At 36.1% G+C, this 27472-nt stretch overlaps 1 protein-coding gene across 4 annotated transcripts in view; it reads right to left on the bottom strand.

Annotated features, from left to right (window-relative positions):
• The window catches only part of SMAD4 (SMAD family member 4), a 109054-nt gene that overhangs the window by 7960 nt on the left and 73622 nt on the right, over positions 1-27472 (bottom strand). For all 4 annotated transcript variants that reach the window (XR_006707502.1, XM_045457724.1, XM_045457723.1 and 1 more), the window contains exons 6-11: positions 23729-23848; positions 23518-23634; positions 22092-22142; positions 12356-12539; positions 10876-11044; positions 273-411 (exon numbers count right to left, since the gene is read on the bottom strand). Coding sequence is in view for 3 of the 4 variants with exons in the window: in XM_045457724.1 (XP_045313680.1) it covers positions 273-411; positions 10876-11044; positions 12356-12539; positions 22092-22142; positions 23518-23634; positions 23729-23848 (780 nt within the window). In the remaining variant the exon portion in view is untranslated. The remainder of the gene's footprint in view (positions 1-272; positions 412-10875; positions 11045-12355; positions 12540-22091; positions 22143-23517; positions 23635-23728; positions 23849-27472) is intronic.

Genomic DNA, 27472 nt, shown 5'->3' with positions numbered 1-27472 from the left:
AAAAAACAGGAGATTGATCAATATAATCTAACAATAACCCCCTTTCTCCTTTATCCCATACTCCCTTTTTGATACAAAAAGAATGAAGACAGTGTCCTAGACAAAGGACAACTATTACAGAAAAACAGTTTTTTGCTAATTCAAAAATGTTATCATCCCAGTAAAAGAACACTTTAGTTTCCATTATTGCCTGAAGTAACTAATCAGCTGAGTGAATCAAGATAAAGTGCCAACTACTACACTTGACAACAAAGTATCAAAAGCATACTTACTGATAGCTGGAGCTATTCCACCTACTGATCCAGGGCCAGGGATGTTTCCTGCCACGGCGGCGGCCTGCGCGGCGGCTGCAGCTTGAGCAGTGGCCGCCTGCTGCTGCATCTGCCGATGACACTGACGCAAATCAAAGACCTTTAAACAAAAAGTGCAAGTTCAATGCTATGAGTCCATCAGAAGAGATTCTACCACACATCAAAAGCCAATGCAAAATCTATTTAAAGCTCATAGCTTCATTTAGCTCTCAGAATAATTAATTTAACCTAAGTTTTTATGTGGATTACAGCTGGTGGTTAGAGAAGGGGACTGGAACTCAGCCTAAAGGCACACTTCACTATCAGCAGGGCTTGGGCTGCCACGGGCCTCTCCAGACTTTATCTAGCTCAGCAAGGGTCAGTCACACTGTCCTTGTGAACAACCACCACTTGCATAAAATAAACCACCCTTTCGTATCCAAACTGCTGAGAGTTCCCTTTAGGCTGAATTGATTGATGGCCTTGGTCACAGGGCCAACTTCTTTACCATTCTAGCTACTCGGAGCTGTGTAATAAATGGCACTGTCGCAATTTAAGAAAGAATCTATATTTTTTAAAGATGTATGCTTTAGTACACAGGAGCAAATTCACATAACATTCAGGACTTGTTTCAAAATACTTAAGAAATAAAGGAAAAAACGACAGATCAAGCAAATGTAAAATGTTAACGACTGAATCTCAGTGATGGGTACACAGGATTTCATTAAACTATTTTTTCTCTACTTTTCTGTATGTTTGATAATGCTCATCATTTAAAAAAAAGTTTAGCTTTGAATTCTGTCACTAATTAATTACATGGGCTAAATTAAATTTCTTAACCTCTCTAGAGTCTCACCTTACTTATCTATAAAATGGGAATGCTAAGTGTACATGCTTTTTCATAGAGTTTGTAAACTTGGCATAATATACATTAAGCTGTCAATGAATGTTACCTAATATTTTGGTTCTGGCCTCCCCTGCACCATTTACCTTTCAGGATGAATTAAGGAGTTCCTAAGTAATCTCCGGGTGGTTTATCAGCCACACCAAGGGTTGGTTATGGGGATTGCCACTTTTACCCTTATCCTTATGAAAGTACTGACATGCTCTTTAAGTAAGCAACAGATTATGAATGATAAGCCATATCATCTTTCTAGTAAAAAACCAACTTCCTAAAATAATGTATTTGCTTATATTTGCTTTTAAAAAAAGCACTGAACGATCAGCAAACAGAGTGGTCATCTACAGAAGCTGTGGGAAAGGAAGACAAGGACAGAGTAGAAACAGGCTGTTCAATGCAAACTTTAATTTCAGAACCATGTGATTATATTCCTTATTCAGAGTAAATTAAGTTTTTAAGAAGTCCTCTTAGTATGCACAAAACCCAAATATGAGCACACATAATTATCCTTGGCAAGAAAAGAAAAGATCAAATAATGCATAACATATGACTTTCTCAGATAAACAACAGGTTTAGAGCCCAAACCACTAATTTTCAGATGCCTAAAAAAGAAATTATGATTGTCTTTAATCACGGTACCTGGTACTAAAAAATAAGAACACACACGAACAATAAACACAACAATCCTCTCAAAATAGCAAATCACATTTCTATTTACTTACTTCTCTATTCAATGCCTATCTTCTAGCATCAATAAAGGACAAAACTTAAACTATCTCATTTTCTGAAGAGGTATGAATTTGTCAAGCATATAGGTAGGTAACACCCGGCCAAACTATAAGTTCCGAAAGACTTCAGGACAGAAAGCATGGCAGAGTTAGGTCCGAAAATCAGAAATTCCACTATGCCCAGAACAGAAACCACTGTTTTTTCAAGATTTCTGAAGAGTCCATTAGATTCTGAACTTTTCCACTGGGCTATGGCCTCTCAGAAGGCATTATGCAGCACAGCACAAAGCAGGAACTCAAATATTTGAAAAGCCAAATAGCTCTACAACCACTTTTTTTTTTTTTTTAAGAAAGAAATTAATAAAACTTTTTACTTTAGAGCCGTTTTAGGTTTGTGCTAAAATGAGCAGAAAGTAAAGACAGTTCCCTGTCCCTACTCAAGTACTACTCAAGTACAACCTCCTCCAGCACAGTGGTACATTTGTTACAGTCAATAAACCTGCCAAAGTCATAGTTTACTTAAGGTTTCACTCTTGATTTTGTACACTTTAATGGGACTGGACAAATGTATGATGACACGTATCCAACACCTGAGTACCATACACCTGAGTACCAACACCTGAGTAGTGTGAATGCCCTACAAATCCTCTGTGCTCTATTTATCCTTCCCTCCTTGCTCATCCCTGGAAACCACTGATCTTCTTACTGTCTCCATAGTTCTGACCTTCCCAGAACGTCATGTAGTTAGAATCACAGAGTATGTAGCCTTTTCATATTGACTTCCTTCACTAAGGAATATGCATATAAGATTCCTGTATGTCTTCTCATGGCTTGACAGCTCATGTTTTCTTAGGGCTGAACGATATTCCATTGTGTGAATGTACCACAGTTTATCCATTCACCTACTGAAGAATATCTTGGTTGCTTCCAAGTTTGGGCAATTATTAAATTATTAAAGCTGCTATAAACATCCCAGTGCATGTTTCTGTGTGGGCATACGTTTTTAATTTACTTGGGTAAACACCAAGGACTCTGATTGTTGGATGATATGGTAAGAGTATGTTTAACTATGTAAGAAACTACCAACTGTCTTCCAAAGTGGCTGTACCATTATGCATTCCCACCAGCAATAAATGCGAGTTCCTGTTGCTCCACATCCTTGTCAGCATTTGGGGTTGTCAGCGTTTTAGATTTTGGCCATTCCACTAGGTATATATATAATGGTATCTCATTGTTTTAATTTGCAATTCCCTAATAACATATAGGGAACATATATATGATACATGTATCATATATATGACATATATATGATATACATACATGTATATACATATATACATATATATATATGATATACATATGCTATCTGTATATCTTCTTCAATGAGGCATTTATTCATGTCTTTTACATATTAAAAAACATTTTTAAAGTTTATTTATTTTTGAAGGGAGGGGGCAGAGCACGAGTGTGGGGGGAGGGCAGAGAGAGAGGGAGACACAGAATCCAAAGCAGGCTCCAGGCTCCGAGCTGTCAGCACAGAGCCCGATGTGGGGTTCGAACCCACGTACCACAAGATCATGACCTGAGCTGAAGTCGGATGCTCAGCCAACTGAGCCACCCAGGTACCCCTATACATTTTTTAAAATATTTATTTTGAGGGGGGGGGGGGGAGGGAGGGAGGGAGGGAGAGAGAGAGAGAGAGAGAGAGAGAGAGCACCCACTGAAGTGGGGGAGGGGCAGAGAGAGAGGGAGAGAGAAAATCCCAAGCAGACTCTGCGGCAATGCAGGGCTAAAACTCACCAACCATGAGATCATGACCTGAGCCAGTATCAAGAGTCGGATGCTTCACTGACTGAGCCTACCCAGGCACCCCCTGCACATTCAAAAAATCAGGTTGTTTTCTTATTGTTGAGTTTTAAAAGTTCTCTACATTTTAGATAACAATCCTTTATCAGATGTGTCTTTTGTAAATATTTTCTCCCAGTCTGTGACTTTTCTCATTTGCTTGACAAACTTTCACAGTTTTTAATTTTTTAATTTTAATTTCATCAGGGAAGTGCAACCTATCAATTGTTTTTCATGGGGCACTTCTGGTGTCATACCTAAAGTCACCACCACACCCAAGGTTATCTACATTTTCTCTGATGTTCTCTTCTAGGAGTTTCATAGTTTTGTGTTTTACACTTTGCTCTTTACAACCAAAAAAAAAATTTTTTAAAACATCACTAACCAAGTATGGTACCTATATAGTCTTACTGTCCAGGAGCAGGGAATATACCTTATAAATTCCTAGGGTTCAAATATGCTCTCAATGTACCCTCACCCCCATCATGAATCATTAAAAATAGCCAAAAGATCTTCACACACAGTTCCTTACAATGTTGTAAACAATCACAATTATGAATGTCTTAGCCTAAATCTATGCTAACACCAGCTACACATTATTATAGGTAACCACAAAAAATGAAATTTTATAATATTATCACTTTTATCTGCAGATGTAGAAATTATTTATTCAGCACTTCAGCAAATCCTTCCAGAGTAGATTTATGTAATTAAAGCACTCAAACCAAAACACTTCTAATTACTGGCTATACTGCCAGTAACTGAAACCTAACTAAAACCTGGGTTGCCTCTCTACTACTGTATCTGATCCATTAAACCATAACAGATTTTATCTGTTTTACTGGATGCTAAAATTAAGGCTACCATTGAAATGTGACCATCTTCCTTTCAGAATCAGAGTTATTAATAAAGACAATTCAAAGGAATCAAAGTTTAAATACCCTTTTGGGCTCAGATCCAGAAGATATTTCTGATCACCACTGCTGACCTAATCAACTCCCTTCCTTCCATTTACTTAAGCATGCTTCCTGTGGTTACTCTCATATAAATTTATTACAAACCTATTACTTAAAGCTCAATGTCAACATCTTCAGAATACTTTCAACCAGGAGTCAAATTTTGACATTTTTCTATTATAAGGCTTAATTACAACATTCTCAGTTGGAATCAACACCAAGAAATAGCAACCCAGAAAGAGAAAGGGAATTGTGTTGTATATTGGGCATGTGAACATAAGACTTCATTAAAATTTTGCTAAGTTACCTGATCTGGAGGTAAGAATCACAATACACCGTAATTGGGAAATCAACGTAAGTGGGGATCATAATAATCTTCAACCTAGCCTACCTATGGTTTAGAAGCCTCCCTTAGCATTTATGTGTTCAAAACCAAACCTGACTCAACATCATCAGGGAAATGCAAATCAATAACCATCACAATGAGATAACACTCTACACCCATTAGGATGGCTAAAATACAAAAGATAGATAATAAGTGTTGATGAGACTGTACAGAAATTGAAAGCTTCCCACACTGCAGATCAGAATGTAAAACAGTTTAAGTCACTCTGGAAAACAGTTTGGGAGTCCCTCAAAATGTTACGCAGAGTTACCTTATGATCCCGCAATACCTCTCTTAGGTATATACCCAAGAGAAATGAGGACATACATTCACATAAGACCTTGTACACTAATGTTTGTAGTAGTATTATTCATAATATAGCCAAAAAATGGAAACTCCTATATCCATCAACTGAAGAATGGATAAATAAGATGTGGTATATGGAATATTATTCTGCCATAAAATGAATGAACTACACATGTCTGTTATGTGGATGAAGCTTGAAACATTATATCTAGTGAAAGCAGTCACAGAAAAGGTGCTTGGGTGGCTCAGTGGATTAAATGTCCAACTCTTGATTTCAGCTCAGGTCATAATCTCACAATTCGTGACACTGAGATGTGCGTCAGGCTGTGTGCTGACAGTGCAGAGCCTACTTGGGATTCTCTCTCTCCCCCTCTCTCTCTCTGCCTCTCCCCTGCTCATGTATGCATGCTTTCTCTCTCTCAAAATAAACGTTTTAAAAAAAGACAGAAAGAAGTCACAGAAGACCACACTATTCGAATTCATTTATACAAAATGTTCTGAATAGGCAAATCTATAGAGAAAGTAAATTAATGGTTGTTTAGGGCTGAGAGAAATGGGGGATTGAGAAATGATAACTAAAGGGTACAGGGCTTCTTTCTAGACTGATGAAAATGCTCAAAAATTGATTGTGATGATGGCTGCATAACTATGTGGATATATTTTTAAAAATCACTGAACTGTACAATTTAAATGGATGAATTACATGGTATGTGAATTATATCTCAATATCTTAATAAAGCTGTTAAAAAACCTGACTGCCCAGATAGTGGGATTAAGCCTGGCGTCAGCCTTCCGGTGCTGGGTGTGGAGCCTGCTTAAGATTCTCTCTCCCTCTTCCGTTGCCCTTACCCCACTCGTTCTTCCCGCACATGTGCTCTCTCTCAAAAACAAAACAAAACAAAACAAAACAAAACATCTTACTTTTGAGAGCAAAACAACAAGGCCACTTAGAACTCAAACATTTGCTTCATTTAAACCTTGTAAAATGACGTTTCATTACATCAGATTTTCATGAATGAAAAATGTCATGAAAGATGAAGGGGCAAAAATCAACATCTTAGGAGAAAAGAAACTTCACAATTTAGCTTTAGCTTCTTGATTTATAAAATGAAAGAATGGTTCTCCAAACTCATGTTTTCCTCATTTTAATTAAAAAGAGAAAAATGTGTTTGTGTGTGTGTATGCATGTTTGGGGGGATAGGGAGAGGTGTATTCCCAATGTGTGGGTCCTCCTTCCCGAGGTTCATGTTATTTGCATATAATTGACCCCAGTAATATCATCTCTGGTGAGAATCAATAAATCTAAACAGCATTATACAGATCCTCTAGTTATCACTGCCTAAAAAATTAGTAAATTAAGAACATGCCAATAGTTAGACTTAGGGTATATTTGTATGTCCTTCTTTCTGGCTAATAAGATTCTTTTGAAGAACAATAATATGCTTGGTAAACAGAAATCATTCTTTTAAAATCTTAACAGTTAATATGATAAAAACAGGATATTGTTTTTTACTCCACTAAAATGTCCCACAAGACTGTTATTTATTGTTCACAGCAAAAGCCTTAGATTACTTTGAATATCTATCCACTGACAGTGGTTTATCAAGTGATGATATATCTCATACCTGAGGAGCTTTTCAAGAGCCATTTGTACTAAAACAGAGATGTTACACTTATTTGACAATCCTAAAAATTACTTTAATTGTAGGAGTCTACTCAAATGTTTTAAAATGACCCTATATCAAATAAATTCATAACTCTTGTCTGACACATAGTATATAATCAACACATAGTTCCCTGTGCATTCGCTGCAAATTATTCAAGTAACCCAGAGATTTCCAAGTCAAGATGGATGAGTAAGTATACATGAACACTTTTTTCTCTCTGCTATAAGCGCATACAAAGGGTAGAACAATTATTAAAGATATATATCCCTTAAGCCAATCATAAAATTCACATAGAAATACAAAGAGTGGTCAATAGTCAATCCTGAGAAAGGACAAAGTTGAAAAACTCATACTTCCCAACTTCAAAACTTACCACAAAGCTAGAGTAATCAAGTCAGAGTAGTACTGTCATAAGGATTATATACGTATGTGTGTGTGTGTGTGTGTGTGTGTGTGTGTACACATATACATGTGTGTATATATATATATGTATGTATGTGTATATATGTATGTATATATGTGTGTATATACACATATATACATATATATGTACGTGTATATATATGTACATATGTATAATTGTGTGTGTGTGTGTGTGTGTATATATATATATATATATGTATGTATATATGTATATAAACACAGATATAGCACAGAAATAAGCCTTTACATTCAAGGTCAACTGAATTTCACCAAAGGTGTCAAGATAATTCATAAGAGAAAACAGTCTTTTCAACAAATGGTTGCCAGAACTGGATATTCCAATTCAAAAGAATAAAGCTGGATCCCTTCCTTATACCATAAACACAAATTAACTCAAAATGGAGCACAGACCTAAAATAAAGAGCTAAAACTATAAAATACTTAGAAGAAATCACAGAAGTAAATCTTCATGACTTTGGATTAGGCAATAGTTTCTTAGATAAGACACTGAAAGCAAAAGCTACCAAAGAACAGATAAATTGAACTACATCAAAATTAAAACCTTTCATGCTGCAAGTCGTATCACCAAGAAAGTGAAATGAAGAACAAGCCAAAGAATTGAAGAAAATATACACAAATCATGTATCTTATAAGGGACTGATACCCAAAATATATAAAGAACTCTTATAACCCAGTAACAAAATGACAAAGAACCCAATTTAAAAATGGGCAAAAGATCTGAATAGATATTTCTCCAGAGAAGATATACAAATGGCCAATAAACACATGAAAAGATGTTCAATATTATTATCAATTAGGGCAAATCAAAACCACAATGAGATACTACTTCACACCCACTAAGATGGCTAAAATAGATAATAACAAGTGTTGATGAGAATACAGAGAAATTAAAACTCTCATATATACATTGCTGATGGAAATGTAAGATGGCATAGCAACTTGGGAAATAGTCTGGCAATCCATCCAAAAACGCTGAACACAGTTACCTTATAATCCAGCAATTCTAACCATAGGTATATATCCAAGAAACTGAAAACATACATCTACCTAAAAACCAGTACGTGAATGTTCAGAGCAACATTATTCGCAATAGCCAAAAAATGGAAATAATCCATGTGTCCATCAACTGATGATGGATAAACAAAATCTACAGTGGAGAGCAGGGACTAAAGACAGGAGATACTTGGGTACCAAGATCAAAAAAAGAAGGTGTAGAGGTTAGTAATTTAACTTCTTAGAATAATAAGGAAAGATACAATAGCCAGGCTCTCTGAGGTCTACAACTGGGCACTTGCCCATAAACCAAGTGCTGGTAAAATACTCTGACAGCTAATTCAGAAATGCGCCTAGGAATAAAATTCTTGCCCATGGCAGAGATAGCAACAGAAACCTATGCAATAGGAATTAGGCCCTGAGCATACCTGGGGATTGGAACTCAATTTCCTCATGGGACAAAATTCCTCTACCTCCTAAATATAAGAATTGGTTCTGAGATGTGGATCCCAGGGTGCCAGACTAAGGCAAAACTTCCCTATAGGGAGAAGCAATAACAGGGAGGAAAAAAAATAAAAAGAATTAATTCTCTCAAGACAAATTTGCCAACCAATATAAAATAGACTGCAAAGCATACGAGGAAATCCAACACCACTTAAAAATAACAATAAAGCACAAATAACTAAAATTCCTTGTGAAGAAATTGGAAAATGCAAGTGAAGATAATTCCACCTCCCAGAGACAATTCCTGGTAAGACATTGTGCACACCACTGACTTGTGGGTATATATATAAACGAATACAAATATCCTATGTAATGTTTAACAGATCATAGTCTATGTATTGTTTAACAACTGACATTTCCACATCATAAACATCCTATCAATAAATGTATTTCAATATTTTATTGTTCTATTCTATTCCATTGTTCTAACAGATCAAAACTATAAATGGTTCTCTACTGTCACGACTTAACATTACTGTTAAATTATTGGAAATTACTGTTAATTTCAGAAGGTGTGATAAATAGCATTGTGATTATGTCTTTTAGAAATATTTATCAATTAGCAATTCGTACGAGAGTATTTTATGAGTGAACTGAAAGAATATTTGGAAATGGCTTTAAATTACTGGAGAAAAAAAAGTAAAGTGGTAAGCACAATAAAGGTTGATAGAATGCTGATAATTGTTGAAGCTGGATGAGGGGTACATGAAGGTTTCTTATTTTCACTCTACTTGATAATATTTAGAAATTTCATTATAAAAAAAAAAGTTTCATTATATAGATCCCTATATCCTTTAACTGAAAATGAGATATTGGGTTTGTTGTTGTGAGGCAAACAAGCAATTCCATTTCTGTATACACTATTTGACTGTATTATTTGTATGTTCAGGAATTTCCTGGAAATAAGTGATGAGTTATACAGTTAATCCCACTAATTTACAATAGCCAACAATGAAGATGCTTAGGATGACTGTACAAAATCTGAAATTAAAAATATATTTAGCCTTTCTAATTCCAACTTTCTTTCAAAAAGAGTGTTTTATGTTATAAACCAAAATTGAAATGGGTTGAATAGGTAATAAATGATAAACACCTCAGGCTTAATATGCAAAACAATATAATAAATATCATAATAAACAATAGATAAATGTTCATTTAATGCACAAAATTACATTTAATAACCTGGTATTGAAGCATTTTTCATTTCTCAGGTTCTTAATTTGAAAAGCTACTTATTTTAGAATTCCCCTCCATACGATCCTGAAGATTGGCTAAGATAAAATTCTAGAGTCTGAGTTTTACATACTTTATAAATCAAAGGAATACAAATTTGGAGATTTCACTCAATATTTTCAAGAGCTTGTGTATTACTGTAAAACAAATTTATTAATAAATTTATTAATAGGGGCGCCTGGGTGGCGCAGTCGGTTAAGCGTCCGACTTCAGCCAGGTCACGATCTCGCGGTCCGTGAGTTCGAGCCCCGCGTCGGGCTCTGGGCTGATGGCTCAGAGCCTGGAGCCTGTTTCCGATTCTGTGTGTCTCCCTCTCTCTCTGCCCCTCCCCTGTTCATGCTCTGTCTCTCTCTGTCCCAAAAATAAATAAACGTTGAAAAAAAAATTTTTTTTTAAAAATAAATAAATAAATTTATTAATAAATAATAGGGCATGAATGCAACCATAAAACTCAATAGGCAATAACATCAATAAATGCCCCAGGAAATATGTTTTATACACAAATATCACTTCTGATTGTTTAATACGTAAAAGACATTTTTCTACTGCCCCCACCTCCATCTCAATTCTTTTAACAATAGAGGTTTCTAAGTCTAAAATATTTGAGTAAGACTGTAACTAACCTTTATATATGCACTTGGGTAGATCTTATGAACAGCATCTCCAGGTGCACGGCCGGCTTCTCTGTCTAAGTAGTAACTCTGCACAAAGACTGCATGGTCGCTAAGGCACCTGACCCAAACATCACCTTCACCTTTACATTCCAGCTGCACACCTTTGCCTATGTGCAACCTTAGGAAGAAAAAGAGAATCACATTTTGTTTGGGTAAGTATTTAAAAATAAGTTTTGGTTCAGATTATATTGCATACCCAATATTAAAAAAAATTTTTAAATAAAAGACATTATATTACACCATAACTGAAAGACAGCCATTATTAACATTCTTGCGTATTTCCTTTTTTAAAATATCTTATTCATATAAAATAACGATGAGCATATACATAATGTTTACTACCTGCCGAATACTTAACATAAATCCTTACTTAACCTTTACAATTCAGTAAGGTAGATACCATTAAACCCATTTTATAAATGTTGAAACTAACGCTTATAAAAGCATATAGTTACACTGTCCAAGTCAACAGCTACTAGCTACATGTGACTATTTAAATTAAACTAATTATAAAATTCAGTTAATCATATGAACCATATTCTAACTGCTCAATAGCCATGTTTTAATGTAGGCAGTGGCTACTGCAGTGAACAGCACAGATATAAACTATCTTCTTCATCACAGATAATTCTATTAGCACCAGCTTAGAGAGTAATTCACCAAAGTCACATAGCTAGTGATAGAACCATGAGTACATACTTATGCACATATATACTTCCTTAAAGAGTTGAGATCATAAAGTGCCTAAAACTATTATATTTTCCTATAATATTTCATCTTAAGCATTTACATTTGATATATAAACTTTTAATTAACATTTTAATGACTACATAAAAAATGAAAGTTCATCGAAATTTACTTAAGCATTACCCTTTATCATTTTTCCAACATTATAAATAATATTTACAAAAACATCCTCGTTTTACATTACTTCCTCTCAACAGATTTGTAGAAATAATATATGATCAGAGGAAATAAAGATTAGTTTTCAAACTGGATACCAAAAGGTCTAGTTTACTATTCAAAACATAGAAACGTCATTAACTTAAACAAGACTTTTTATTATATCTTAAATAACAAACATCCACATACAGCACATACTGCAGTGCTTACAAATTTTCTGACTTTTTAAGATGATCTTTACTTTTTTGTCTATATTCAAAATCTTGTAAGTCTACATTGAAAAACAGAACTTAGAATACATGACAATGGGGGCGCCTGGGTCGCTCAGTCGGTTAAGCGTTCGACTTCGGCTCAGGTCGTGATCTCACGGCTCCTGAGTTTGAGCCCCACAGAGCCTTGTCTCCCTCTCTCTCTGCCCCTCCCCTGCTCTCTCTCTCAAAAAATAAATAAACATTAAAAAATTTTTGAAGAATAAATGACAATGTACTATATTCAATTTTTAAAATAACTATACAGTCAACAATACCTTGCTCTTTCAATGGCTTCCGTCCTGTGGACATTCGAGAGTTGACCCAAGCAAAAGCGATCTCCTCCAGAAGGGTCCACATATCCATCAACAGTAACAATAGGGCAGCTTGAAGGAACCTTAAATGTCTCTCCAACTTGAACATCCATTTCAAAGTAAGCGATGGAACACCAATACTCGGGAGCTACAGAGGATAAACAGGAGAACACCTACCCATGTAAGATACAAAGCATTCACTTTCACTTAAGACAAAGCTTTTCCTAAAAGAAAGGGTGAAGGGAAGAGACAGGCATTTGAAAAGCACCCAAAAGAATTTGATGAAAATGACAATGTATTAAAAAGTAGGCACTTCCAAGGCACCTGGAGGGCTCAGACGGTTAAACACCCGACTTCGGCTCAGGACATGATCTCACAGTTTGTGTGTCAGGGTCTGCACTGACAGCTCAGAGCCTGAGCCTACTTGGGATTCTGTATCCCCCTCTGTCTCTCTGCCCCTCCCCTGCTTCTGCTTGCTCTCTCAAAAATAAACAAACATTAAAAAAAAAAAGTAGACACTTCCATGTCTTCCATTTTTCAGCTCAGTACCTAGCATTCTTGAAACTGTAGTCATTTTTAAAATCTGGACATTGGTTCTTACCTCAAAGGACACAGCCAACTAGGAATTTAAAGAATGGAAGTAATTAGAATCTAAAATAAATTATTTTATCATAGTGTTTCATTTGGCTGCATATATTTTCTACGTAGTCTAACTTGTATTTTTTTAAAACACACTGACTCTAAGACATATTCCAGGGAAGTGTTCTTGCGTAACATCAATTTATGGCATATTTGTATAGATCCCTAATTGAGAGACAGGGCATAAGCAAGTCAGCCATCCCAGACTAGAGTCAAGGTTAATCACACTCCACTACACAGTTGCTCTGGATAGGAATTCTCAACTGTCTCTTGATTGAAAGGTCGTTTTTGGTGAAGTCAATTGATGTTAACTACTACAATTTTAACTCTGAAGATGTATTCCGTGTATTCATTTAAGCAACGATAAATGATTTAAAATAATTTTAAATGGGATTGGGAAAAAAGGCACTACTTGGTTTGATTTGCAAATATAGTTGATCAAGTATTTCTAATTTTTGTTTGAATACAATTATTAGAGACAACATAAATGGAAATTATTTGGTTTTCCTTTAACTAACAATTTATAGGGTATCTAGGAATTATTCTAATTTTTTTTTTAATGCTTATTTATTTTTGAGAGAGACAGAGACAGAGACAGAGACAGAGTGCAAGCAGGGGAGGGGCAGAGAGAGAGGGAGACACAGAACCTGAAACAGGCTCCAGGCTTCGGGCTGTCAGCACAGAGCCCTACATGGGGCTCAAACTCATGAAACCTGAGATCATGACCTGAGCTGAAGTCAGACGCTTAACTGACTGAGCCACCCAGGCACCCCTCTAGAAATTATTCTAGGCATGGCATACAACAGCAATAAACAGGACCGCTACTGTCCCTAATCTCATGGAAATGCAGAGGCAAATAAGGAGATAAATGAGTAAGGTGACTCAGGTAATGATAAATACTGTAAAGAAAATAAAATGGGGTGTGGAACAGAAGATGATTGGAAAGAATCATCAGACTAGAGGGCAGGAGTACATCCTATCTGAAAAGATAAACTTTGAAAGACCACGTATTTATGTAAAGACTGTGAACAGAACACTTCAAGAAGAAAGCAAATGATGTGCTCGCTTCAGCAGCACATATACTAAGAAGAAAGCAAATGCAAAGGCCCTGGAATAAAAATGGATTTGACTTATTTAAGGGGGAAAAGGTCACTGCCACTTACTAGAGAATGAAAGCTTTCTTTAAAAAAAAATTTTTTTTTTTAACATTTATTCATTTTTGAGAGACAGAGAGAGACAGAGCATGAGCAGGGAAGGGGCAGAGAGAGGGAGACACAGAATCCGAAGCAGGCTCCAGGCTCCAAGCTGTCAGCACAGAGCCTGACGCAGGGCTTGAACTCATGAACTGTGAGATCATGATCTGAGCCGAAGTCGGATGCTCAACCAACTAAGCCACCCAGGTGCCCCTGAAAGCTTTCTGCTGATAAACCAATTATTGATCTGCTTCTCAATGTGCCCTTTATGAACTCTGACTCATCTAAAATTTGCAGCAATAAAACTTTCAACAATCTATAAAGATACTTGGGATGACAAAACATTAGATCTTCTCAAACTCCCAAAATATCTTAAAATGAAGTATGACAGACATTTCAAATATATTTTCAAAAATCTTGTAAAATCTATGTATCTAATTGCTTTTCGAATGTTGTCAAGGGGGTGCCTAGGTGGCTCAGTAGGACTGAGCGTCCAACTTCGGCTCAGGTCATGATCTCACGGTTCCTGGGTTTGAGCCCCACGTCGGGCTCAGCTCAGAGCCTGGAGCCTGCTTCGGATTCTGTGTGTGTCTCTCTCCCTGCCCCTCCCCCTCTCTCACTCTGTCTCTCTGTCTTTCAAAAATAAACATTTAAAACAAAAAACAAAAAAACAAAAATGCTGTCAAGAAGAAAGTACTTTTCAACTAAGAATTAATAAAACAGACCACATGAAGATGGTGATTCAAAAACTTAACTTGAAATGTTTTGCCACACAGATCAAATCAACTAATCACAAATACTTAAATTTCTTTAAATATGTTTGGTTATCATTAAACTTGAAAAGTAGTGATACACTGAAGTCCCCTCTTAAAAAAACAGTTTGAAATATTTATGAAGTTATTCTTTATAGAAAACATTCCATTATGCTATGAACCAAAAGCCTCAGCAAACGTAACTGGCAGGTATATTGGTTGAAGCTAAAACTAAAGAGGTTGTGTTAAGATAAGTTAACAACTACCCAATGTTTTGGAAGCAAAAAAAACAGTAATAGCACTTAAAAGAGGTCTTTACACAGTCCACACAGTAAATTCTGTTACAAACAATGCCCTAAAGTCATGAATGTCTATAATGCTCAGTAAAAAATAAGGCGCAAGGACATGCATTTCCTAGTTCATACTGAAGAACACTATCCAGAAGTAAAGTTCCATGGTGAGCAACCTTTTTCCATTAGAGTCAATTTACGGGAGAAAAAGAGAATTGTATAATCTCCATGTTTAAATAAGAAAAAAGATACTTTTATCATCATGAACTGTAATATCTGCAACTGCACTTAAACCTTATTTTATTTCCCAGTTGCCAAAGGGGTTTTCATTTATCTCAGATACCATACAGCAATGATGGTTACATAAAGCTGCATATCTGAATAGGTTTAGTATGAGTTGATCTCCTGCTACTGGGAAGAAGTATTTTAAGAAACTTGAAGTAAACAGAAACTGGCATCAGAACTGCACACCATTGATCAGGGAAGAAAAACAACGATCTGTTAAGAGATTATTAAGGCCTAAGAAAGGAGGAAGGAGGTTACCATCTAGGAGGACAGAGAGAACCAGAGGTAATCTAAGAGGGTTCCAGAGAACTTGGCAGTCCTGGGATATAGTATATAATGTGGAAAACTTTCCACTCTCAATTTGCTAATTGAGTAATAAACAGGAGTAAGGAATAAGAAGCACTCATTAAGACTTTTTAGATCCTGGGGCGCCTGGGTGGCTCACCTGGTTAAGCATCCAACTCTGGATTTTGACTCAGGTCATAATCTTATGGTTTGTGAGTTCAGTCCCCACATTCAGCTCTGTGCTAACAGTGCAGAGCCTACTTAGGATTCTCTCTTTCTCTGCCCTTCCCCTGCTTGTGCTCACACTCTCTCTTTCAAAATAAATAAATAAACTTAAAAAAAAAAAAAAAAAAAAAAAGACTTTCTAGATCTCTCTTTGCTCTTTTGCTCCAAGGATCAAATGCCATATAAGTGATAAGCCTGCAGCATCTCAAAACTAGTATTTTTTTTTTTTATTTTTTTTTCAATGTTTTTTTATTTATTTTTGGGACAGAGAGAGACAGAGCATGAACGGGGGAGGGGCAGAGAGAGAGGGAGACACAGAATCGGAAACAGGCTCCAGGCTCTGAGCCATCAGCCCAGAGCCTGATGCGGGGCTCGAACTCACGGACCGCGAGATCGTGACCTGGCTGAAGTCAGACGCTTAACCGACTGCGCCACCCAGGCGCCCCTCAAAACTAGTATTAACAGCAGGATGTAATTAGAGAGAACATTCTTAATAACTCAACAACACCTACCAAGATGGAGTGGGATTATTAATGTGCTTGCTCATTTGATACTTTTAGCTCCTTGTTGCTGAACTAGTGAAGTTGAGCTGGTCTCATGAAGCCTATGGACTGCTCATTACTGGCCAGAGAAAAGGTTTTTATGTATTTATTTTTTAATGTTTACTTATTCTTTGGAGGGGGGGAGGGCAGAGAGAGAGAGATGGAGACAGAATCCAAAGCAGGCTCCAGGCTCTGAGCTGTCAGCACAGAGCCCAACGTAGGGCTCAAACCCACAAACTGTGAGATCATGACGTGAGCCAAAGTTGGACGCTTAACCAACCGAGCCACCCAGGCGAGAGAAAAGGTTTTTAAAAGACTACGTTAGCAACCTGAATTTTCTTTTACAATATAAGAACTTAGCTAAATATTTTTTATAATGGAGAAATGTATTATAAAGCACAGTTTATCAAATAAATGTTATTCAATTACACTGGGAAATATAAGTCTCCAAGGCATTATCTTCAATTTCTGACAGCAAGTAATTCAAGAAGTTAAAAACTTGGTTAAAGTGCCCAAGAGACTCATTATGAATTATTTCTTTTATTATTTAGATCTGAATGAGATGCCCTAGGAGAATCTTTTATCTACACATAAAGACTCTCTCTTGAATGGTATAGTTCCAAACTACTAAAATATAACCTGAATTTGGAAATCTGTCAATTTTGAATCCATTTGTGAATTACCAAAACAACCTCAAAGACACTGAGGAAACTCACTTTAATTTGCAATTAATATTTAATTTGATGAATATTAAAGAAAAAGCTTTTGCTTTAAGAAAAAGCAAAAACAAAGTTCATCCATAAAAAAGAAATAAAATGACTAACCTTGCCCAAAATTTTTTTCAACTTAGTTATCAAAGTCAAAGCATAAAAATCATCAAGTATATGGCCTACCTGAAATCCTTAATACCAAGGTAATGACCAATACTAATTATTTTCATTTTCTATAATTTATATTACATCTATGTCTGAAAGCATTTATGTAACTGCCCTCAAAAATCGTTTCGCAGGGCTCCTGGGCGGCTCAGTTGGTTAAGTGTCCAACTTTGGCTCAGGTCACAATCTCACAGCTCATGAGTTCAAGCCCAGTGTCGGGCTCTGTGCTGACAGTTCAGGGCCTGGAGCCTGCTTCGGATTCTGTGTCTCCCTTGCTCTCTGCCCCTCCCCAGCTTGTACTCTCTCTCAAAATTAAACATTAAAAAATGTTTTAATAAAGAAAAATTATTTCTCAAAATAGATACACTATATTTATTATTGAGGATTTTTAATTATTTCAAATATTTTATATATTCAGAAGTATATGCTTATTTTCCCTCTTAAAGGTCCTAAGTCTGGAGTAGAACATTTTAAGCATTTCTTCATCAGACCTTAAGGGGCCACATTAACCACACACCTAAAACAAGTATTACTTTGCTTTCTTTTCTTTTTTTTTCCAAATGTTATTTTTGAGAGACAGAGAGAGAGAGAGAGAGAGACAGACAGACAGACAGACAGACACAGCATGAGCGGGGTAGGGGCAGAGAGAGGGAGACACAGAATCTGAAGCAAGCTCCAGGGTCTGACCTGCCAAGTGCAGAGCCCAATGCGGGGCTCAAACCCACCAGCTGTGAGATCATGACCTGAGCTGAAGTTGGACGCTCAACCAACTGAGCCACCCAGGCGCCCCACTTTGCTTTCTTTTCTATTTGTTCATGAATCAAGGATAAGAAGTGAACTGCCAACTGTAATTTAGTAGAATTAAAAGTACTAGGTAGCAGAGGACACGGGGATTAGGAAAGGCTTCCCAAAAGTGGTATATTCCAGCTGGATCTTTACAAAGAGTTTGCACAGGGGCACCTGGGAGACTCAGGGTGTTGAGCCTCTGACTCTTGATTGCGGCTCAGGTCATGATCTCAAGGTTCATGGGAATGAGCCCCACACTGGGCTACATGCTAACAACTCGGAGCCTACTTGGGATTTTCTCTCTCCCTTGCTCTCTGCCCCTCCCTGACTCATGCTCTGTCTCAATCAATCAATCAATCAATCAATCAATGGAATTTGCCACACACATTTAGGAGTTTAGGAGTATGTGGGTGGGCATCAAGATGGTCCCCAAGGATTCTCACCTCCTGATATTCATATCCGTGTGTTATCCCCTCCTCACAAAATAGGACCTTACAGAAATTATGACATGACTTTTGATCCTCTCTTTTGAATTTTCTTTCTTTATTTATTTTGAGAGAGAGGGTGTGTGTGTGAACAGTGTAGGGCCAGAGAAAGGGGAGAGAGAGAATCTCAAGCAGGCTCCACACTGTCAGCACAGAACCCGACGTGGGGCTCAAACTCAAGAACTGTGCGATCATGACCTGAGCTAAAATCAAGAGTCATACATTTAACCAACTGAGCCACCCAGGTGCCTCTGATAAGTCTTAAAAGACCCTGAGGCTCTGTCTTGCCTTCTCTTGATCACTTACTCTGAGGGAAGCTGGCTATTGTGTGAAGACACTTGAGAAGCTCCATGCAGAGAAAGTGGAGCTTACTGCTTACAATAACATTAACTTGCCAGCTATATGGGTAAACCACTTGGAAAGTGAATCTTCCAGCCCCAGAAAATCCTTCTGATGATAGCAGCCCAAGCCAACAACCTGACTGCAACCTCATGCGACTTTAAGCCAAAGCAAACCAACCAAACCATTCCCAGATCCCTGGCCCACAGAAACTAAGTATAATAAATGGTTATTACTGTTTAACTAGTTAAGTTTGGGGAGTAGTCTGTTGCAGAACACAGGTAACTAATATAGTGCATAAGACAAAGAAGAAGCACAGAGGAATGATACCTGGGCAAGCTTGAGTATGTGCTTCAGGATGGTTAAAGCATAAAGAGACAAGGCTAGAAAAGTACACATGGAACAGGATCAGAGTCTATTTTCTGCCCAGCTAAGGAATTCCAACTTCATCCTTTTGGCCAAGCAATGATCAGGGAAATTAATGCAAGTTCTTCAGTAGAGAAATAATTGGATCCAAATTTTAAAAGAAATACTGAATAAGAGTAGACAGTAAACCATGACTACAAGCCCTCCCAACAGGGCGACCAGTTAAAATATTCTCTTAATACTGTAATAGGAGTAATGAAGATAACAGTTGTCAGGTAAAACTCCTCTGGGGCCTCTAAGTATTCATAGTCAAAGAGTTCACAGCCCTCTGCATTCCAACCAGCTGACTCCACTACAGGTGTATGTGCATAGTTGATCCTCTCCCACAACCACTTGGACAGAGACCTTTCAGAATAATTCTTACCATTAAGTCATTAAGTCTAGTCTACTCAAGACAGAAGTTTTAATACCAGTGTGGGGTGCTCTAGATGTGTATCCTCATAACTAGTTAATGTTATTCCCTAACCACCAGGAACTGTTAGACCTCAACATCAGTTGCATCATGAGAATGAAGGAAATCTATCAGGAAACCAAAAGCAATTGCTGAATCCAAATTGAGCCCAAGTAACCAGCCACCATTTCTAACCCCACCTCACCATCCCATCCAGAGTAGGTCTTTCTTCTGAGCTCTGGTTACCCTCCCTCCTGCAGACCACCTTCCACTTAGCCATATGGACACTGAGGCTCCCCAAAATGCCAGGCATCACTAATGACTCTCAATGACTAATGACTTTCTGCTTCATTGAAGTCAGAAAAAATTCTCATTCTTAAGACTCTAGATTTTCCCCTCTTATCCCAACATATTTATTCACAACAAATTAAGATTCTGATATAATGATTTCATTCATATAATTGTAAAAACAAGTAAAACCAATCTACTAGATGGTCTAAGGATGCATTCATCAGTTTCAAAAAACAAAAACAGTATCCACAAAAAGCAGGATAGTGCCGATCTCTGGAGATGAAGAAGAAAAGTTTTTGACTGAAACAAACTGCATGGGGTAGGAAGTTTTTTAGGAGTGCTGTCGTAGTTCTCAATCTGGATGGTGGTTACCTAGGTGTTGGCTTTACTGTTATTCATGAGACTGTATGTATACTTGTTTTATATACTTTTCTCTATATTTCTCAATAAAAATGTTTTAAAAAGGGAAGGCTCCTTAACCCATAAACAATGTTCAATAAATATGCAAATAACATATAGAAAACCCACTAAAGAGGATAATTTAAGTAGTATATATGTATGGTTAAAAAGTACTTAGGCCCCGCCAGTAGCATTTTTCTTCTAATCAAAACCAATATTATTTGCCTCCTAAATCAGCAAAAAGACTATTGAACTATCATGCCTATGCTGGCAAGCATGGTAAGTAAAACTGGTTCTCATACTCTGATGTGATCTCTATAAAGCAGTTTGGCCTTTTGATTCAGAAACTCTTCAAATCTCTTAAACTGAAACATGAGAAGTGTTATAAGCTTAAAAATCTTACCCTCAATGGTTTTTTTTGTAACAGCTGGAAGAAAAATTAGAACCAACATAAAAAATAACAAACCAAACACTGCTTAAGAAAATTATGTAGATCTATTTGAAGAACTATAAGTTATCCTTTAAAATGATCATTATGGTTTATGGTAGTTACATTATTTTTTAAATTTTATTGGAAATACATGCTGATATATTTATATATAAAACAATTTTATAGGATTTCCTTCAAAATAATAGGTGAGGGCATAAATGAGACCAAACTGGTCCTTAGCTGACAACTGCTGAAACTGAGGGATTAGTACAATGGGGGGTCGGGGTGGGGGTGGGGGTGCTGTCTGATATTTGGTATATGTTTGAAATTCTTCATAATAAAACAAATTACTTTTAATTAGGAAAAAAATTAAGCGATCAATTTTATTTGCATCTTTTTCAGCTAAGAAAAACATATGAAGGGATAGAGGAAAGTAATTCAAAATGCTATGTTTATGTTAAGAAGCCTTCAGTATTTTAACTCTCTCTGCTTTTTTACTTCTATGGTTTAAAAGATATATTCAAATTTGAATTAAGGAAATCTATTCAGCTATTTACTCCTTTGAACATAATTTAATCAAAAAGTTTCTAAAAATTCCAGTTAACCAAAAATTCCTGAATCTATCTTCTAAAACAGACACAGTGAATTATTTTTATTTCCAGCGCACATTTTAGATTTTTCCCTGGCTTTTTAAACTACATTTTTACAGCTGTTCTATTTTGAAACCTAGTTTTCTTCTGCTGCATATTTATGTATTCAATGCTAAAACCAGCACTTTGGTACTTCATATTTTAGCTGAAAAAACAGTTCTTGTCTTTTATTTCAGACAGTTAAAAAGTATCAAATATAGGCAGCTTATGTGGACTCTATTGGCTACTCATAAACTGTTGATTAGCTAATGCCATAAGGAGTACTGTACTTATCTAAAAAGTTAGGTAGGTTACTGTGTAACTAGACTAAAACCTGTGTGTGTGTGTGTGTGTGTGTGTGTGTGTGTGTGTGTGTGTGTGTGTTAATTACTATGAAGAAAATCTAAATAAAGGGAATCATTGTTGAGATACACTTACCAGGATGATTGGAAATGGGAGGCTGGAATGCAAGCTCATTGTGAACTGGCCCTGAAGAAAAGACAATAAAAATCCCAATTTTATTTATTAAAAGTTTTCCAATGCTAAAACTTTTAATAAACCTTACTTAAATATAACTATCATACCTTAGGAGTGGTTTAAAACTTATTCAATGTCTAAAAATTTAAAAGCTTAGTTTAGATTACTTTATATAAGCAAATACTCTATTTAATAGCTAACATTTTAATGCTATGTGCCAAGTGCTGTTAAGCAATTTGCAGTAACTGTACACACAAGATTTAAATTATAAATGAATTATTCATGTAAGGTGATAACAGTGTAATTTACAATGCAATATACAACAATAATTCAAAATCTTAGGTCCGTTCTAAAAACAAATGTTTAAAGTTTATTAAATTAAGGATAAATTGAGAGGTTATTAAGCATTAAAACACTGTGCTAAACCCTTCACATGAATTATTCCATTTGCTTTTTACAACACTCCTTGAGATAGATACTATTACCCTTAAGGCTTAGTTAGTGGGGGTTATATAACCTGCCAATGGTCACACAGCCAGTTAAGGGTCCAACCTCAGCACCTTAACCACTTTGCTGGGCCAGGCAGCCATAAAAAATTACATTCCCTAAGATATGGAAAATAGTAACATAATTGAAAAAAAGCAGGATACGACAATCTATACATAGTATGATCCTTTCTCTCCCAATATATATACACCCGTTTATATGACTGGAAGAAAAAATATGAAAAATATTAGAAGTGGATATCTCTACATGGTAGGACTCTGTAAATTTTCTTATTTACACTTTTCTGTATGTTCCAAGTTTTCTTTGGTTTTATTAATCTTATAATGGAGGAAAAGGAATTGGATACATATGAAAAATTCAGGGTCTTGATTTCACTAAGCCAAATGAACAATGTTCCTCTTCTGTCTGAAATTACACGCTATGGTTATTAGTAGAGTATCCCTCCAAATCAAGCCTACACAGAGTAATGATAGAGACAACACGTAAGTGTCTGCATTTTGCTGAATACTATGATGAGGGAAACCTTGAGATCTTGACACTCAAGGGATTTCAATCCACTTAGGGTGGATATACAAATATACATGAGACCTAAGAACATATACAAAGTAAACAAACAAATGAATGGAAATCAATGTGATGTTAATGGAACATTAGCAACAGAGAAATAAATTTAGTAAACATTACTCCTCTAAAACAAAGGTATGATAACAAAACTATGAAAAGTAAATAATACTGTTTTTACCAAAATGCTGAAAAGCAGTAATCATTTAATGAAACTAAATTGTAAGATGAATAAAAGATGTAAAAACATTTAAAAAAAAACAGAAAGAAAACAAGTTCTCAAAAAGAAAAGGCCCTTAAAACAAAAACAAGAGCTTACAGTAATGTCCGGGATGGGGCGGCATAGGCGGGTGGTGCTGAAGATGGCCGTTTTGGTGGTGAGGCAAATTAGGTGTGTATGGTGCAGTCCTACTTCCAGTCCAGGTGGTAGTGCTGTCTAAAAATTAAGGCCCACATGGATTAATTTGCTTTTATAAAGTCTGCCTATTTTTTCTCAACTACTTAAAAGATTTTAAAAAGCATGTACATACTATGATGGTAAGTAGCTGGCTGACCAGTAAATCCATTCTGCTGCTGTCCTGGCTGAGGCCCTGAAGCTATCTGCAACAATCCTTCACTATGGCTGCCTGCCAGTATACTGGCAGGCTGACCTAGAGGAACAAGAAGACATTAATACGGTACATTTTTAGATGCAATCCTGCGTTTTTATACAGTAAATGAAGGACCAACTATAACTCATGATCGAAGCTATAAAGATGGGCAAAAAGTGGAACTAGTCCATGGTCTATCAAATAACAAACCCTAAAGTCATCTATGAAGGCAAACCTTAACTTGAAAAAGTTGAAAATTATTGTACCTTAAAGTAATGCCTAGCTAATTTTAGAGGCCTTTTCCTTCATTAATATTCTTCACGTGCCAGCAAAATCCCACTACATGTCTAGCCTATCACAGTAACTTCAGAAGCACATCAGCTCATCACTGGCCATGCCATCTAGCTCTAGACCCTTCTAATTAGGACTCCAAAAGTCCAGGCTCAAGAAAATGTTGAAAACTAGAAATTCATTATCATCAGCACTGGTACTGGTAATGGCAAAATGCTATGGTTTGATAAAAGAAAAGCAGAGCAGGCAAATCTTTTAAATGGAATGTGATGGGTAAGGTGAAGTTTAGAAAAGTTCAAGCTTCACTGTTAAATCAATAGAGCATTGCTAGTAAAAACAAAAACAAAAACAAAAACGAAAAACCACCGAAAAAAAAAACCAAAAAAACACACACAAAAAAAATAACAAAAAAAAAAAACCCAAAAAACAAAAAACCACAACAAACTCGAAGTCTACTTTGAAATTTTTTCATGTATTTTTAAAAACCAAAAATCATCTCTTTCCAAGAACACTACCATATTCCTGGATTTACAAGAAATTACTTACTCTTTCTATATGTAATATACCAGAAGGAGTAAGACTCCTGTGGCTTCTATTCTATTCAAAACCATTCTACAATATTGCTTACTGACCTACATTTTTTAAAAGATTTTATTGTTTTTTTTTTTCTTAAGTAATCTCTATCTTCAACGTGGGGCTCAAACCCATAACTCCAAGATCAAGAGTCACATGCCCCACCAACCAGGCCAGCCAAGCGACCCAATGACCTACATTTTTAAGGCCTTTATTTTTTTAAGTGGAAAATGCTTGATTTCTTTAAGCAAGCATTAATGAAGTCAACTGTTTATTCCATTTGGAAAGCAATGAAATTTCACAGCTGTTATCTATCACTGACATAACTTCAATCTTTTCTCATCTAAATGGGAATATAATCAAGATACACAAAAGGAAATGACACCATCGATCAAAGTATCAAGGAAAAGGAACATTTTTCTCCTCTCCACAAATCACATTTCCTTAAGGCTAGGATTATAAAATTAAAAGTTAAAGAGATTATTTCAATACTCCCCAATTATTTATTTTTAAACATGATGTTTTTAGAAACCTCCTTTCCTACTCATCCCAAAAAATTTTTTCCAAGTTATCTTCAAATGTTAATGACATTTTTACTCTTGCTTTTAACAACTGTACATGTCAGATTCTTAGCTACCTTACAAAAAGCGTCCCTATATAAGAGAAATGAGATTATTTTAATTTACAGATACTTAAAAAAAAAAAACCTGAAGATATTCAAGTGCCAAACGAACACAGGTTGTTATCGGTACTGAATATTTCTATTACACAATTCCAAGTGTGTAAGATGAAATTAAACAATACACCTAGATAAGCTTATTTGAAAAAGTCGCCCTTTTTTTTTTTTTTTAAGTTTATTTATTTTTGAGAGAGCACAAGTGGGGAATGGACAGAGAGAGACAAGGACAGAGAGAGAATTCCAAGCAGGCTCCACACCCCCAGTGCAGAGACCGACGCAGGGCTCAAACCCACAAACTGGGAGATCATGACTTGAGCTGAAGTCAGACGCTTAACCAACTGAGCCACCCAGGAGCCCCTGAAATAGTCTTCCAATTCCCCTATTTTGTCCAATTTCTTTTCTTTTAATCCTATCAATACACTTTTTTGAGATCTACAGAACATTTTGAAACAAATTCTTTAAAAATCACGATTCGACTATGAAAATATATCTAAAAAATACCAAGAAAAACTATCTGCATTTCATTCATATCACTTTTCCTGGTTTTCAATAGACTTGGCTCTAGGGAATAGAACAGTTAGAATGAAGTCACTTTAGCAAGCATCAACAAAGGCATGCAAATTTAATCTCCAGATAATATCAATAAAAGTAAGTGGCTGTACTCTATCACTAATCTATGCTTGGCTGGCTGTAATGTGCTTTCTTTTATTATCCATCACTGACCACTCTGTAAACTATATTCCCAAATTGGTAAATAAAGAGTAGACAGATAATAGAAGCACTAAGTGATTAAGAGGGCCCAGGCTCTAAAGTATATGCTTAAACTATAAGATCCACTTAGAATATGCTGTCTATGGTGAGACCGTCATCTCAGGTAGCAAATCCAAAATATGTTGCTACATACATTTTGGTGAAGAGGTAAAACGAATTAAAGGGAGGATATTTGGTATACTTTATTTGTAAACTCAATTATAGAAATTAGTCCCCCATTTATTCCAAAGATCAAATTTCTATTCTGAATCTCATTTGATATTAAATAGAATAATGCTTCCTTTGGTGGCAGCTAACAAAGTATTAGTCCAGATCTATCAACAATCTACTGCTGATGTGGGCTGAGATACACTCTCCTTAGCAACCAGGTGCAAATAACACCATATACATGCCAAGACCCTGCTCTGTAATTAGTTTAAAAAAAAAAAAAGCGACTCCACTTGCCAAACAGCAAACCATGCAACATTTGGTGACTGTGCAAATAAACAACAATATTAAAGAACAATATTAAAGGGCGCTTGGGTGGCTCAGTCGGTTAAGCAGCCGACTTCGGCTCAGGTCATGATCTCACGGTCCGTGAGTTCAAGCCCCGCATCGGGCTCTGTGCTGACAGCTCAGAGCCTGGAGCCTGTTTCAGATTCTGTGTCTCCCTCACTCTGACCCTCCCCCGTTCATGCTCTGTCTCTCTCTGTCTCAAAAATAAATAAACGTTAAAAAAAATTAAAAAAAAAAAAAGAACAGAATCATTATTGCCCTGATCAGGCCCAAGAAAAGATAAACCTAATATCCCTCTGTCTCTATAATGTAGCAGAGAAGATGGTGTATCTCTATCACGAGAAGAGCCTTTTAGAAAAATTTGTTAAAAAAAAAAAAGATACACAGATTTTAGCTTTATTTCAAAATTGACTAAAATACATAATGTCTATCTTAAGGGATATAAGTTATGAACAACTTTATCAAGATCCTTTTTTCTAAATTTGTACAAGGGAGACTGAAACGGCTATTATAAAGTAATATTCTGCCAGATAAAAAATAAAAACTGATTAAAGTAAAGCTTGCAATTCCATTAACAGAAATGTTTACAAACATCTTGGTCCAAAACTACTTGTTAACTACTCAAACACTTCTCTAAAACATATCTGAAAACTCAAGACAATTCTTACTTCTGCATGTAGTAGTAGAGGTAGTACAAATTGACCATTAATTTAAATCAATATTATAATCAAAGTTATTACTTAAATTCCAAGTTGACTGTACATCAACATAAAAACACTTAAGTAGGGGAGCCTGGGTGGCTCAGTCACTTTAGTGTCTGACTTCACCTCAAGTCACTATCTCGCAGTTTGTGAGTTCAGCTCAGGTCACAATGT

Source organism: Leopardus geoffroyi, chromosome D3 (genome assembly GCF_018350155.1).
Source record: "Leopardus geoffroyi isolate Oge1 chromosome D3, O.geoffroyi_Oge1_pat1.0, whole genome shotgun sequence".
NCBI classification, from domain to species: domain Eukaryota; kingdom Metazoa; phylum Chordata; class Mammalia; order Carnivora; family Felidae; genus Leopardus; species Leopardus geoffroyi.
Note: the sequence above shows the minus strand (reverse complement) of the source record. Positions and strands in the feature narration are given on the sequence as shown.